Source organism: Budorcas taxicolor, chromosome 7 (assembly GCF_023091745.1).
Source record: "Budorcas taxicolor isolate Tak-1 chromosome 7, Takin1.1, whole genome shotgun sequence".
NCBI classification, from domain to species: Eukaryota; Metazoa; Chordata; class Mammalia; order Artiodactyla; family Bovidae; genus Budorcas; species Budorcas taxicolor.
In genome coordinates, this window is record NC_068916.1 from 92,493,333 (window position 1) to 92,509,250 (window position 15,918).

A 15,918-nucleotide genomic window follows, 5' to 3' on the forward strand; every position below is an offset into this window, starting at 1 on the left:
TCTAATAGCACCACGTTGCTCTCTATTTTTAAAAAGTTTTAAATTACTGATGTGACAATGAAGATTATCGGTTAGTTTGGGGAAAGCACATGGATTTGCAAAAACATTCTTATATCTGTTGTTAGAATACGTGAATCAGTCAATGGGGATGCATGTATTAATGATGACAGGTGGTATCACGATGCTAACTAGTACTTAGATCAAATTATACAGCAGGCTTCCCTGATAACTCAGTTGATAAAGAATCCGCTTGCAATGCAGGAAACCCAGGTTTGATGGCTGGGTTGGAAGATCCTCAGGAGAAGGGATAGGCTACCCACTTCAGTATTCTTGGGCTTCCCTTGTGGCTCAGCTGGTAAAGAATCTGCCTAAAATGTGGAAGACCTGGGTTCGATCCCTGGGTTGGTAAGATTCCCTGGAGAAGGGAAAGACTAACCCTCCAGTATTCTGGCCTGGAGAATTCCATGGACTTGTATAGTCTGTGGGGTCGCAAAGAGTCAGACACAATTAAGCAACTTTCACTCTTTATACATATTTGGTTCTCACCCTTGAGGAATTTATCAACTGAGGACTGATAACACTGTCTGGAAGGAATCTTAGACACCATCTAACCCAAGACTAAAACCTAGAGAAGCTGGCTTGTTTTGGAAACAAAACATGAAGCTGCCAAGTACACTCATGCATACACATAAATTAAATGAAGACCAATAGAAACGAAGCAATTAGATTATCTTGTGAATTCTTGGCTAGAAAAAAGTATTCCTGGAATTTCATCTTTAGAGCATTGTTTCCCTAACTCCAGTTATTTCTGTAACACTTTTATGCATTTTGCCACATTCATGAACTAACAGCACCACTAAAATGCCTAGTATTTTGTTTACATCAATTCACGTTTTCAATTTGCCTAGTCCAAAGCAATAATATCTATTAAAAAGGCTTCATGTGTTATTCATATCTTTTTCTAATACATGTAAGAATAAACAATGACTAAAACAAAACAAAACAAAACCCAGCTCATCCACAAACTACCAGTAATATACATATAAAACACTGAGATGGAGGACTCAAAGGAAGAATACATCCTAATTATTTCTAGTGGTACTTGAATGAGAACTATGATGTTTAAGTCTATACTCTTTTAAGTATTTAGATGTCCATGTGTCCAGTGACCCAGGATAACTTGAATTTTCAATATTCTTTTTTTTCACCTTTAAGTTCACATGAAAAGCTCTGTTTTGCTTTTGGGGCCTGCCCCAGCTTTCTTCATGAGTAATAAATAATCTATAGTAAAAAAAAAATCTATAATACCTATGATAGTACGAGATTTAAGGTAGTAACATAAAACAGCTGAAAGGGAAAGCTTCCTTTCAACTTTCTTAATAGTGCCGTCATGGTGCTTATTGCTTTAAAAGAGAAAAATAAAACTTTCCAGGTACAGAAACAACCTTATAGGCAAGACCTTGAGAGGAAAAAGAAAAGAACAATTAAAGTTCTATATTTCTTTTGTTTTTGTGTTGGTATCATGTAATGAGAGGAGGAAGAATCCAAAGCCAGATACTAGAAGAAAGGGGTTAACTACACCCCATGAAAACAAAAGGTTATTCCTCTGTTAAAGTTCTTACTCTTTAAGTGCATTAGAATTGACTGTAAACATAAACAAAAGCTACTGGTGGCAATTAAATTTGAAGAAGTGGCTCATGAAAAGTGGAATATTCAGTATGTATTAGAATCAGTTACACAACATCTGATTTAATAGTTGAATTTTAAGCGTTCCTCTTATAATACATGGTAAATGGTCTCAACAAATCATATTCTGTAATGCAGCAACATGCCAATTTCAGTGTAGTCTAAGGCTTTGTAGGACAAGAACACTGAAGCAAACTAATCTGTAATCCTTTATCTACATTAGAAGGTTGAAAATCTGCAGGCATTTGTAACAAGAACTTTAAAATGAATTTGCCATTCCCAAAGTCATCTCACTAGACAGGAAAGAGGAGCTTGGCATGTGACCACTAAATCTTGGGAGTGCAACACCTTGGGGTTAGAGGGCACCAATGACTTCAACAAATCTCACCAGCCGGGGCAACAGATTAAGCCAGGGGACAGCACGCCCTACAACCCTAACCTGTTAATACCTTCAAATTCCTAAGAATGACCTCCAGTCTGCTCTTTCTTATTAGTTGTTAGTTACACTAATTACAGCTTAACTGGTATTGCTGGTACCAGTTTTTCCCCTCAAAAGACATGCAGAGAAAGGTTATCTCTAAGAGCTTCAAACTATGTTAGCCAAATTCTGCTGTGCACATTAGGAGCACTTACCTCCAGTTTTGAATGGGTCTTTTATAGACATCAAAGGAAAAGACACTAAAAGCAATGTGTGTTTGTGGATTCTATAAAGCGTTTCATGTAGGAAGCTGTAAAAATAAGAACAGTAACTTCTCCTGTGACTAGAACTTTAGAATAGGTTAAAATCAGGTAATTTATTTTTTATGTTTATTTTCAACATATAGGGGCTGATGATTTCAAATATAAGGAGCTAGTTATACCTTAACCACGATAGTGAAGTAAAAATACTTAGCCCATGAAATCCCCTCAAAATTTATGGTTTTTAGAAAGGGATAATGAAATTTCTATCACGATCTTTTAGAATCATATTAAGTTCAACATTTACATTGATGTTAACCCAACATTATACAGAATTGTGCATAGATTCCAAAGCCCATTTACAAAAGATTCAAATACCATCTGTGAAGCTGCAGTAAATTACCCTGTAACATTAATCTTTAAACCAGGCAGTAAATCAGAACAGAAACATACCAAAGAGATTTAAAGCAAGAGTCATATCTGAGTTATTGAGATTAATGTAAATAGTTTCACATATAACAGTTGTAGGTTCTTAATATCATGTTGTTTTTGCTTTGAATGAAACATATAAAATGACTTCTAAACATTAAAAATAAATAATATCTAAAGGACACCAGTGTTTTTTGTGCATTTAAAAAAAAAACCTTGTGAAAATGATGATCAAAAAGTGTTGCTAACCTAAGTGAGCTCTGAGTTAAAAATAACAATAACAAAATTCTGATTTTATACAACAGACACATTAGGGAGTGTCTGTTAACATTGTAAAAAGAAACTTAGTTTTACAACAGGGAATCTTTAAACCAAACCCAGTGTTCTTAAAAGATGCTGACCACAGAATTTTGACTTTGATGGAACTCTCTGAGAAAATGAAGATAGATAATTAGAGTACTCTGTGTCGTCAAACCTAAAATGCCATTGATTTTAAGATTCTTCCTTACTTCACTTTAAAAACACTGCCAATTAGACTATGACATGATGCTACCTTATCAGGTGGACTGCAAGATATATTTAGACCTTAGGTAGCTAAAACTGCATCTTGTAATCACAATGAAATATAGTATTTTATAATAAACTGACTGGTCTACAATATATCTAGTGAATAAGCTATTTATGCGTATCTGTGAGAGACAGCAATACTTTTACTGTATATAAAGCATTGAGGGGACACTGACCATATTGAAAAGCAGAGACATTACTTTGCCAACAAAGGTCCATCTAGTCAAAGCTATGGTTTTTCCAGTAGTCATGTATGGATGTGAGAGTTGGACTATAAAGAAAGCTGAGCACCGAAGAATTGATGCTTTTGAACTGTGGTGTTGGAGAAGACTCTTGAGAGTCCCTTGGACTGCAAGGAGATCCAACCAGTCAATCCTGAAGGAAATCAGTCCTGAATATTCATTGGAAGGACTGATGTTGAAGCTGAAACTCCAGTACTTTGGCCACCTGATGCAAAGAACTGACTCATTTGAAAAGACCTTGATGCTGGGAAAGATTGAAGGCAGGAGGAGAAGGAGGAGAAGGAGACGAGAGAGGATGAGATGGTTGGATGGCATCACTGACCTGATGGACATGAGTTTAAGCTCCAGGAGTCAATGGCGGACAGGGAGGGCTGGTGTGCTTCGCGTCCATGGGGTTGCAAAGAGTCGAACACGACTGAGCGACTGAACTGAACTGACCATATATTTTCTATCTTCTCTGAGGACAGAAGAGGAGGAAGAGCAACTGATTCATTCGTGATTTCAGTTTGCTTGTCTAATCTGTTGATTAACTAAGACTTCTTTCCACCAAGGATTTAAGGCAGATGATGATGAGATCATGTACAATCAAATAATTAGGGGAATGAGAAGGAGAAAACCAGAACTGGGGGAAAGAATATAAGCAACTAGATTGCAAGAATTTGTATTATTTCACTTAGATATAAAAATAATTGATGAATAACAAAATAGGTCCCAGATTTTTATTTTTTCCCATTGTACTTTTAAAAATAAAGCATAATACATTATCTGTGAGAGTTGAGGGACACTTCTTCCAGAAATACAGAACCCTGGTAATCCCCCCAAATTTCTATAAAACAGATGACAACAATATATTGGTTTGGCCGAAAAGTTAGTTTGGATTTTTCTGTAACAGCTTACAGAAAAACCTGAATGAACTTTTTGGGCAACCCAATGTTGTTATGTGTTAGAAGATAAATACCAAATCAGAGTATGACCAAGACAGATATTAAATACTGCGAAAAGTAACCTGCACATATCAGCTGTTCTCCCTTGAAAAGATTAATTTGATGGCACCAGTGGATAAAGCAGGATTAACAGAAGAACTAGTGGACTGTCTGTGTGTGTTCAAATGTTAACACTGATCTATGGTACAGATCCTATTAAGCTATCTTAGGATGTAGGTGCGTAAATGCCACCCTAGGACCCACAAGCACCCACAGGAGTAATACTGCAAGGAAGCCCTCCACACAGTGGCAAGCAGGAATCAGTAAACACAGCAAAATGACCCACGGGGAAACTATTATACAATCACAAACTTGAATAACAGTCTGCTGATGGATCAGTTCGAGTGTTCAAAACGTAGACTCTTCTTGTATTTAGATATCCCACATTTCTCTTCTCTGTGCATCAGATAACATAAGCATCTGATTGTGGCACATACGTTAAATCTTCCAAGAGCCTAGAGAAACTGACACAACAGCTGTAGTGGACATATACAAAACCCTTCTCTGGGGAAGCACGCTTCAACTCACACAGCCTTTTGCTGGGCTGTTAATGACCGCCTCCTGCCCCAGTCCCAACCTTCTCATAGATGTGGCTGGCCCAGACTGACCAGTCACAGTGGGTTCGGTCCTATTAGTTCAATCTCTTTGGTTCCAGGGATGAGTTCAGGGATCCTCATGGTACCCCGTCAGGGCCAGTCTTCAGTTTTCACTAAGATTCTTATTTGGATACTAGAGCTTTTTCTCAGGCGTAATGCTGAATAGAAGATGCTACACCTGCTTGTATCTACCCTCTCTTTCTGTGTGAAGACATCTCTGTCTGCAGGCAAGAAAGAATGAGGTCAATAGGCAAAGGAAAGTAGAGAAAGAGATAGAGGAAGCGTCTTGGTAACAGTTTGAGCCTTAGAATCTAGTAGTACCAGAAGCAGATCGAACCCTGGGTTTTCCCATTTACATTCATCAATAAATTGCTGTTTATTTTTGTTTTTTTGGTAAGCAGCTTGAGGTGGACTTATGCAATTTGAAGAGTCTGTACTAACACAGTAATTGAAAAGAGTAGATTATATTCTACTCTTTTTTCCAACTTCTATATTTATGTGTGCACATTTGAATTTTCACATATGCATTTAAATCTGTAAAATAATTACTCAGTAAATTTTAATAGTGGCATTTTTTCAAAATGTTAATACATGTTTAAGGGCAAGACCTGATGCGAAGAACTGACTCATTGGAAAAGACCCTGATGCTGGGAAAGATTGAAGGCGGGAGGAGAAGGGGACAACAGAGGATGAGATGGTTGGATGGCATCACCGACTCGATGGACATGAGTTTGAGCAAGTGCTGGGAGTTGGTGATGGACAGGGAGGCCTGGCATGCTACAGTCCATGGAGTCACAAAGAGTTGCACATGACTGAGAGACGGAACTGAACTGAAGGGCAAGAACTTTCTGGATTATCCATGTAAATGCTATAGGTAACTGAAAGGGTAAGCCAAAGTAATTTATACTGAGTTTTCTAATACTTTAAAATAATGAAGGGAGAGGGGCAGAGGGAGAGGAGGAATAATTTATTCTCCTGATGTTTTTCTAGGCACAATTAAAAGTAGTTTGCATTGGCACAAGAGCTTGGTAGGGTAAAAACTGGCACAGAAATGTACTGGGAAGCAAGAGAAAGCCGGCCTAAGATCATGGCTTTGTTGCAGATAATGCCCTGAATATACAATTCACTAATAAACAATGGACAGCTACATACAGCTATTTCTCTTGGTTAAGAAAACAGAAGGCCTTGGACAACAGATGCTTTTTCCAGAATGAATTTTCATATTGCTTGAACTATAACATGTAAACCACTTTAAGAACTGACTGGAAAATAACTGTCATCTGGCATTACGATTCGAATGAGCTATATTCCACTTCAAGTTGAGTTATAAAGAACTCCAATAAAAATATCTCTGTTCTCAAAATAATTACTTATCCCCTACTTTCTAAATATCTTATCAAATTCCAACATAGTTAACTTTTAGAAACCTTAAGTTTTCAGGCTGTCTACCTTCAAGCTGTTCTCGGTGGTAAGGGTCTAAAAAGGCAACTGCCCAGTGGAATGCCCCAAACATGAGTCCACCCAAGCAGACCTCTCAAAATTATTCACCTAGTAACTGTTTTAGTATACATATTTCAGGGATTTTCAGAAGTGACATAAATTCATAAGAAACGGACTATCAGTGCTGCACCTTAATAGACTTTTGACCTGTCTTCAAAGCAAAATTTGTCTGCTGAAATAACAAGCTAAAAAGTGTCACTCAGTGTTTAAGGACAAAGCAAGGGTGTCAAGGGCTTCTCTGGTGGCTCAGATGGTAAAGAATCTGCCTGCACTGCAGGAGACTGGGGTTTGATCCCTAGGCTGGGAAGATGCCCTGGAGAAGGGAATAAGGGAATGGCTACGCACTCCAGTATTCTTGCCTGGAGAATTCCATGGATAGAGGAGCCTGGCAGGCTACAGTCCATGGGATGGCAGAGCTGGGCATGACTGAATGACTAACACTTTCAAGGGTGCCAAGACTTATGCGTTTTTTGATGGCTTCTGACACTGGTAAGTTTGCATGATCTGGGGGAAAACATTTAATCTTTTTCAAATTCTATATATGGACAGGGAGGCCTGGCGTGCTGTGATTCATGGGGTTGTGAAGTCGGACACGACTCAGCGGCTGAACTGAACTGAACTGAACCAAGAACTCATTTTAGAAAGTTTTACAAAGATTGCTATATATATATATATATATCTCAAAGCATTTCAATATTCACAGATGGAAGCAAATTGGACTTAATAAAGATCTACAGGCTTTAAATTTTATTTTAAAAAGCATTATTAAGCATTGCATTGTTCTTTATGCTTTGCTAAGTAGTTGTCAATAATTCTTAAGAGTTTTTGCTTGCTTGCTTGTTTTTTGCTTCTCAGAGTGACTCTGTAAAGGGATATATCACTCATTTTTATTTCATATGAGAGTGAAACAGATGAATTGATTATTTATCTTAAATCAGTTGTTTGGTATGTACATTTACTTATTTCTATCTCCAGTATCAGGCACTAGGCTACTTACTTAAGACACTGTCTTTGGTACCTGATGGTTTTTTCAATTAAACTCTTCCCAGTGTTTCTTATGATTTCTCAGTAAACATAAAGGAACTGATGGACAACTTTTTATCAAAGCCTAGAGGAGACAACTGACTCTTGAGAAGAACAGGCCAGTGGATCTGCCGACTGTTAGCTTTTCTAGATTTGCTGATCAGCAGTGCAAAGGCAAACCATCTGTAAGCTTTACGCTAGTACAAAATTATTTTATTTCTTGAAAGAAAGGCCTTCAGAACCTTGGTCTTAGTATTAAGACTGAGGCTATTTGCCATAAGTCAATATAAGGACCAGTCACCCGAAGAAAGATTTTGTGTCTTAGATGGGAACAAATCAACAGAAGCACTACAATTAAAGAGATCATCTGTTATGCTGTTCAATGTCTCCTTAAGATCGATATATTAATCTTTACACTTAATGTTGAGCAAATATTTTTCCCGACGCATTCTGAAAGATCTATGTAATTAGTTTCATGTACTGAGTACAATCTAACTTTTTGCCATAGTTGTCACAATTTTAGCCCTTGAATTTAACTCTCAGTTGCAGTAACTAATCATAGCCTAGATTTCTAGTCAAAACCAAGTCTTTTCACGTTTTCTCCCGTCCCTGACTCGGTGTCTCTCCTCTCTCTTCTCCCGCCTTCCACTTAACAGCTCCTAGTTATCTTTCAAGTCTCAGCTCTAGTCATCCCTGTGCTCAAGCGCTTCTTCCTCTGGGTCCTCCTGTCCTTTCCTCTAACCCTGGCCACTGGTGAGGTGATCCTGGGTTTTTCTCACCTCTTTCGTCTAGCCAACCTATGTGTGCCTTGCCTCATTCTGACCCTCAGGGCCTGGCCCCTGACAGGTGCTTAGTAGATGTTTAATCGCTGAGGGAGTATAGGGGATAATGCTGCTGCTTATGAGAATGTGAGGGCAGGGAACGAGGGGAAGACAGGAGTTGGTTTGGGGCCACAGCAAGGATTTCTGAAAGATGGCCCAAAGCTGCTCTGCTGGCACTATCCTTTTGCTTTTCACGTTCTGGTATAGCACCTCTGATCTACGTAGCTCATATTTTACCTAATGTACTTAAAGTATGAATATTGTTAGTAGTATGTACATGCACATGTTTTTAGAACAAATGAGAAATCAATCATTGCAGAACTGAATAATATTTGCAAGAGTAGGGGCATCATAAAATATGTGTGGTCAGATAATGTAATTTAATGTACATGTACATTTGTGATCAGGACAGGGAGAGCTCTGTGAGCGAGTCTTAGAATGCATACAGAAGCAAACATACTGATTTTTAATACAAGGTATTCCACTGAGTAACTGGGATTACTGCTGTCCTCACTAAAACAATGACAGAAAATGTATATGTGCTTTTTAGCAGAAAGTGTTATTTCATTTAAATGTGGTTTTATTTCAACTGCAGTACCACTGGATCAACTGTGAGAAAATATTTAAATCTCACAAATTCAAGCACCTTCTGTTTCCTAAATGTTCACATGGTGTATATATGTGCACAGAGAATATTCACCAAATAAATTGTTTATTGACTAATGCAAGGAACTCAGTTCAAAAATAAAAATGATATATATTTTTTATGGAGTGTGCCATTTCTGGAAACTCGAATAAAAAGGATAAAGATTCTTTCACTTTTCATTTAAAAGCGTTAACATTCTTGTTAGTGTTTTACTTAAAATTTCGTGGCCCAGAAGACAAAATGTACGGCTTTAGATTCACTGCTTTAATGAAGTGACACAGAAGCAGCAAAACATTCTTTTCTACCTGTGGTGCTGCTGTGATTGCCTTTCCAGGAGAGAAAAGAACACCACAATAAATCCCTATATGGTAAGTCTTTTCCCACCTCTTCTGTTTAAATCTCAAAGGCAATACATATTTAGCAAGCAGACAGGTGCCATAAAAATATGTTTGAAATGAGGTAATCATTTATAATATTTGCATGTGTTTAATGATATGATTACAGAAAGAATGATTTACATTTCACATAGTGAGCAAACTTACTCAGTGTCTACTTAGATTTAGCAATGTTCTTAAAACTATTTATGAAACAATCAGTGTCTAAACACTTGCTATCATCTGTTTTAGCTCTGCTTTTCATAAATATAACACAATCACAACAAATTAAAGGCAAGTCACTTGACTGTCCTGTTACATTAGCTTGATGAAATTACTGGCTGGCAATGCTTAGCAGAAAGTGACAGGGTTTTCTCAATAGGCACACATATCAATCTTTCTGGGGAAAGTAAGAATCATATCTTTATCAAAATTTCCCAAATTTTCTTCCTAAGATAACGCTTCTCAATCTCACTGATGAGAGTACAGTTATTGTGCTCCTAAAACAGAAATAAGTAGCTACTGCAATTCTTCACTCCATAAAGTCATTCATTGGTAAGGGGAAAATGTTATTTTTCTTGCAAGTTTTCTGACCTAGGGATAGAACGCAGATCTGGGACTGTCTGGCTCCGTGGCTAATGCTCTTTCCTTTCCATTGCAGGCTTCCCTTGTGGCTCAGCTGGTAAAGAATCTGCCTGCAATGCAGGAGACCCCGGTTTGATTCCTGGGTCGGGAAGATCCCCTGGAGAAAGGATAGGCTAGCCACTCCAGTATTCTTGGCCTTCCCTGGTGGCTCTGATATTAAAGAATCTGCCTGCAATGGGCTCTATCCTGGAGTTGGGAAGATCCCTGGGAGAAGAGAAGGGCAACCCACTCTAGTATTCTGGCCTGGAGAATTCCATGGACAGAGGAACCTGGCAGGAGTTGCAAAGAGTTGTATACGACTGACCGACTTTCGCTTTCAGACTTTCATCATAGCCCTCTTATTTAACTCCTTTGCAGGAAAAAATAAACAAGTCTCTCTGTGTTCCTACACTACTCCCCACCACTTCCAAACTCACACCTTATATTTTCTGTCAGGAGTGGTAGGTGTTACGGGTTGAACTGGGTTCCCCCCCTAATTTATATCTTGAAGTCCTAACCCTCAATACCTTAGAAGTTGACATTATTTGGAGACAGGGTCTTTACAGAAGAAAAGAAGTTATAATGAGGTCATTAGGGTGGGCTCTAATCCAATGTGACTGGTGTCCTTATGAAAGGGGGAAAGTTGAACACAGAAAAACGCACAGAGGAAAGACAACATAAAGAGAAGATGGTCACGTAAAAGCCAAGGGGCGAGGCCAGGGACATATCCAAGACTTAGCCCCAGAGAGAACCGACCCTGTGCATACCCTAACCTTGCACGGCAGTCTCCAGAACTGGGAGCCAATACATTTGTTCTTTAAGCCACTCAGTCTGTGGTACTTTATTATGGCAGCCCTAGCAAACGAATATAGTGGGCTCTGGACAAAAAAGCTAGTGAGTGCTCAGTGAAGAAATAATATGAATAAAGGCAGGACCGGGCTTGCGTTTGGGAGGGGCGACTGCAATCGGGCAGGAGACCAGGAAGGAGAGGTCTCAGCGGTCGCCACGGTGTGGGGAGCAGTGCCGCCCCCTTGGCCCACTCCTGTACTCCATCCTTGTGGCCATATCCAATCTGCAGGGCACTGTTCTGCGCTTGCCTATGGAGACTCATATAATTATTAGAGGCTGGAAACAACTTCAGAGATGATTCCTTTCAATTGTGCAACATTATATCGGTTTTCAGACAGTCTCTATTTAAATCCTTCAAATCAAAATCGGCCCCCTTACCTAGTTGTCAGTTGACAGCCAAGGAAGCAAACTTGGTAACTGCCTTCCAATTATTACAATTCCAAAAGCCATTTCCCAATATCAGATAGTAAGTTTTCCAGCAACTGAGATGACAGTCTATTTTGTTCTTTCGTTTCTTTAGTTTTGGCTAACAGTCAATGAGCACTTACTATGTAAAATTTCCTAAGATGCAAAAGAGTGATTTATGAGCTATAAAAAAAATTCCCAGACGAGGTACAGTGAAAATACAATAGAGAGAAAAATTATTGGGTGTCTACTGTTTAAGGGAATTCCTAGGGGTTTCTTTTCACATGACTTAATTTTATCTGTTTCTCAACTCCCTCACCCTGTGGATTGCTAGACATTGTTTCACAGATGAGAAACTGAGGCTGAAAGAAGGAAGTCATTTCAAGCAAGAGATGGTAGGTTACTGAGCTGAGATTTTTGAACCCAAAAGTTTGGCCTGTCTTCCAAACCATGCCTTAAGCTATGGGGCCAAACCTCCTCTGGCTGAGAATATTTGTTAACAGTTGATTTTTATCAGAGGCAGTATACATGTAACAAGAGGACTATAACTCTAAATCTACATGAAGACCCCTGATACCTGATACCTCATCATATTTACCACAAGTTGTCATCACGTTTGTTTAATGTTTACATTAACAAATAACTGAATCTAGCTTAAATTTTAATTAGGCTGATGTTATGAGCTAAATTGCACCCCATAAAAATTTCTGTGTTGAAGTTCTAATTCCCCCAAACATGACCTTATTTAAAGACAGGATCTTTACAGAGACATTTAGGTTAAAATGAGGTCAGAAAGGTCAGTTTCAGTTCAGTTCAGTCGCTCGGTCATGTCCGACTCTTTGCGACCCCATGAATCGCAGCATGCCAGGCCTCCCTGTCCATCACCAACTCCCGGAGTTCACTCAGAGTCACGTCCATCCCCTAATCTAAGGACTGGTGTCCTTCTAAGAGGAGGAAACTTGGACTCAGATACGTACACTGGGGAGACAATGTGAAGAGACGGGGGGGAAGGTGGCCACCTGCAAACCTGAAACAGAGAGCCTTCCTTCAGAGCCCTCAGGAGGAAGCGACTCTGCAACACTTAGCTTTCAGACTTCTAGCATCCAGAACCATGAAACAGATAATTTCTATTCTTTAAGCCACCCGAGCTGCAGTACTATGTTATGGCAGCCCAAGCAAACCAATATGTGATATATTAAAACGAATTCTCTTTTAATAAAATGGCATATAATAAGACTTGCCCACTACTCAGTCAATAATATCCAAAGTCTTACAGCTGTTTCAGGGGCATTATCATCCATTCCAAGACAACAATGCAACTTAACACAGCTTATACACCTCCCCGGTCAGTGCACAGAATTCTGTAAGAAGGAAGAAGAGGACTAATTGTTAAACAGTGTAGTTACTCCTTCGGAAAAGAAGACATGATATGTTAAACAGGTTGCATAGATTTAGAAGAGAACACTGATTTTAAATCAATGGAAGGCCTCAATTTTTCGTTTTCTGAACATAGTCTTTGGCAGGCAGTCAATAGAAGAATCAATAGCAATAAGTAAAGCTGGTTTGTATTTAGAATTTTGTTGGAAGCTGGGGAAGGAAACCTAAGAAACTCAAGTTCAATGCCAAAGCAGCTGATTTTGCCACTGGCAGAAATCACAGCAGGGCTCATAGCTAAAGAGTGAGGTGGTAGACCAGCAGCCCAACATACCAACCTGCTAACTGTTTTCTGGAGGAAGCCCCTTGGGTAAACCACAGTTTCCCAAAGCTTCTCGTTACATTTCTCTTCACTGGTGGTAATCATGATGATGCTAATACCTTGTTTTATGATTTTACTGAGTATTGGGGTAGATTTACTTCATGACAGATCATCTTTCAATTGGCTGGGGCTATAATCACAGGAACTGACCCTGCCTTCAAATCTAACAATCCATAGATCTCATTTGGCTTCTTCAAACATGACAAGTAGGGAGAATACTACTGTGATACACAGGATTTTGATATTTTCAAATGCTTTCTAAAATTGCAAAGTAAACATTCAGAAACATGAAAATGATTTGGGCTTATATTCTAAATATAGGTTAACTTCACCGAGGTATATAAACACACTAATTGTAATTGTAAATTACCATGTTGTACAGGAAAATAGACATATGGCAGGTGTCTTCACTCACTGAGCTACACTACAGTTCTTTAACATTAATGGGCATCTGATTTAAAAAAATCTAATTTTTGAGCAATGCCTTTCTAACTGATACTTTCCAATAATCCATCATTTAGAGAATTGCATTCCTTTTCTTTTACAGAAACTGCAAAACTGAGTAAGAATGAAAAGGCCACATTTATTATTCTGAAACATTGCTTTATAATGAAAGACTAGAAGAAGTGTATTTTTAGGAATCCTAGATTTTCTGGAATCTTCACTTAGAAATATTCCTTGGATTTTTAAATTGTACAATACACAAAGCAAATTTAAAAAAAATCATCAGTAGTATCTATTATATTTCCCTGTTCAGTTCAGTTCAGTTCAGTCATTCAGTCATGTCCGACTCTTTGCAACCCCATGAACTGCAGCACACCATGCCTCCCTGTCTATCACCAAATCCCGGAGCTCATTCAAACTCATGTCCATCGAATCGGTGATGCCATCCAACCATCTCATCCTCTGTCGTCCCCGTCTCCTCCTGCCCCCCATCCCTCCCAGCATTCGAGTCTTTTCCAATGAGTCAACTCTTCACATCAGGTGGCCAAAGTCCTGGAGTTTCAGCTTCAGCATCATTCCTTCCAAAGAACACCCAGGACTGATCTCCTTTAGAATGGACTGGTTGGATCTCCTTGCAGTCCAAGGGACTCTCAAGAGTCTTCTCCAACACCACAGTTCAAAAGCATCAATTATTCCGCTCTCAGCCTTCTTCACAGTCCAACTCTCACATCCATACATGACTACTGGAAAAACCATAGCCTTGACTAGATGCACCTTTGTTGGCAAAGTAATGTCTCTGCTTTTCAATATGCTATCTAGGTTGGTCATAATTTCCTTCCAAGGAGTAAGCGTCTTTTAATTTCATGGTGGCAATCACCATCTGCAGTATATATGTATTAATATACTTTTCCATAAAAAATAAAAGAATGACATCATAGAGTTTAACAAACTGTTCTGCCTCATTTAATAATCTTCTGAACTGTTTGTCAATTTTCACCATGGATGGTGTTCCTTTTTTACTTAACTCTTTGCTGAACATTAATTTGTTTCTAATTTTTGTTCTTAAAAAAAAAAGCTGTGATGATCACCTTTATCATTACATTTTTACACACATCTAACAATATTTTCTTATAACAGTCTTAACAGTTGAAATGATAGACCAAAGGAAAAGCACATTTTAAACATTTCCCATATGAATTACTCAATAGTCTTTTATGAAGGTATCAACTTACACAACCACAGATGGACTTGCTAAATACTTGTTTCTGTTATTTTGTTCATCACAACCACAACACTGTGTTCAAATTATTGTAGTTTCATAGCATCTGGTAAGAAAAGGTCCTAACTCCTTACCTTCAAAAATTCTTTTTTCCTTTTTTCTGTTTTTCAGTTTAGAATCACTCTGTCAAGTAATATTCCCATATTCCACTAGGATTTTTATTGGAATTAAATTGTAGTTTTCATTGTAAAAACATTTTTCTACATAGATAAAACAATTTTGAACCTAAAAGTTCTTCATAAATGAATTCTGCCAAGGAAGCTAGTGCTTTTAATAAGAACGACTATTTCTAGAAGAAAGTCATAATTCTAAAAAATAAATCCTTAGGACACAGTTTTAGTATAATAAACAATGATGCATAGTTCTTACATTTTTAAAATATGAAATTACAGAAAATGGTTAGATTCTACTTTAAGAGCAGAATAATGTTTTGGACTAAGAAGTTTTCTTAGACAAGAGGTAGGAAAACCTCTAGGGAAGGGAGAGATTGATTTTTATGATAGGAATCTAATTAAAGTGCCAAGGATTGATAAAAGCATAAAAACAACACTCAATACATTATTTGGTATGGATTTGAAAGACTTACGTAATAAGTGATTCAGAGTATTTTTTTACTGTACTGAGCTAGACACCCAGAAAATACAGACTCAAAGAAAAGCAGGAATTACCTATTAGTTTTCAAGGGAAAACTCTTAAAAATAAGATGGCCAATGGGAAGGTGTTTCTTAAATTCTAAAACTGTAGATCGACAGAGAGTCATGGTCCCCGCTGAAAATGTGCTGAAGGCTACCATCAGCATTTGAAGGGAAAGCACATATGTACAGAGGTGATTTAAGATGTACCATTGAAAAAGCCACCGGGGAGTGTGGGATCAACTATCACAAATCTCCTCTAAAAAGCATTTCTGAGCTCAAAAGAAAGTAAGGGTAATTCCCAGGGAATAAACCAAACGTAGCTGAAAAGCGAATTAGAAAAAAAAAACAAAAACCCACATCTTTCAAGAAAGCGAGGAGAAC

At 38.2% G+C, this 15,918-nt stretch overlaps 1 protein-coding gene across 4 annotated transcripts in view; it reads right to left on the reverse strand.

Annotated features, from left to right (window-relative positions):
• FAM172A (family with sequence similarity 172 member A) overlaps positions 1 to 15,918 on the reverse strand; it is a 407,588-nt gene that overhangs the window by 89,468 nt on the left and 302,202 nt on the right. Inside the window, exon 11 of one of the 4 annotated variants that reach the window (XM_052642596.1) lies at positions 2,323 to 2,414. The exons of the other annotated variants lie outside the window; for them this stretch is intronic. Coding sequence (XP_052498556.1) covers positions 2,365 to 2,414 — 50 coding nt within the window. The 3' untranslated portion in view covers positions 2,323 to 2,364. Of the gene's footprint in view, positions 1 to 2,322; positions 2,415 to 15,918 lie in introns of those variants that run through there. 4 annotated transcript variants of the gene reach the window in all.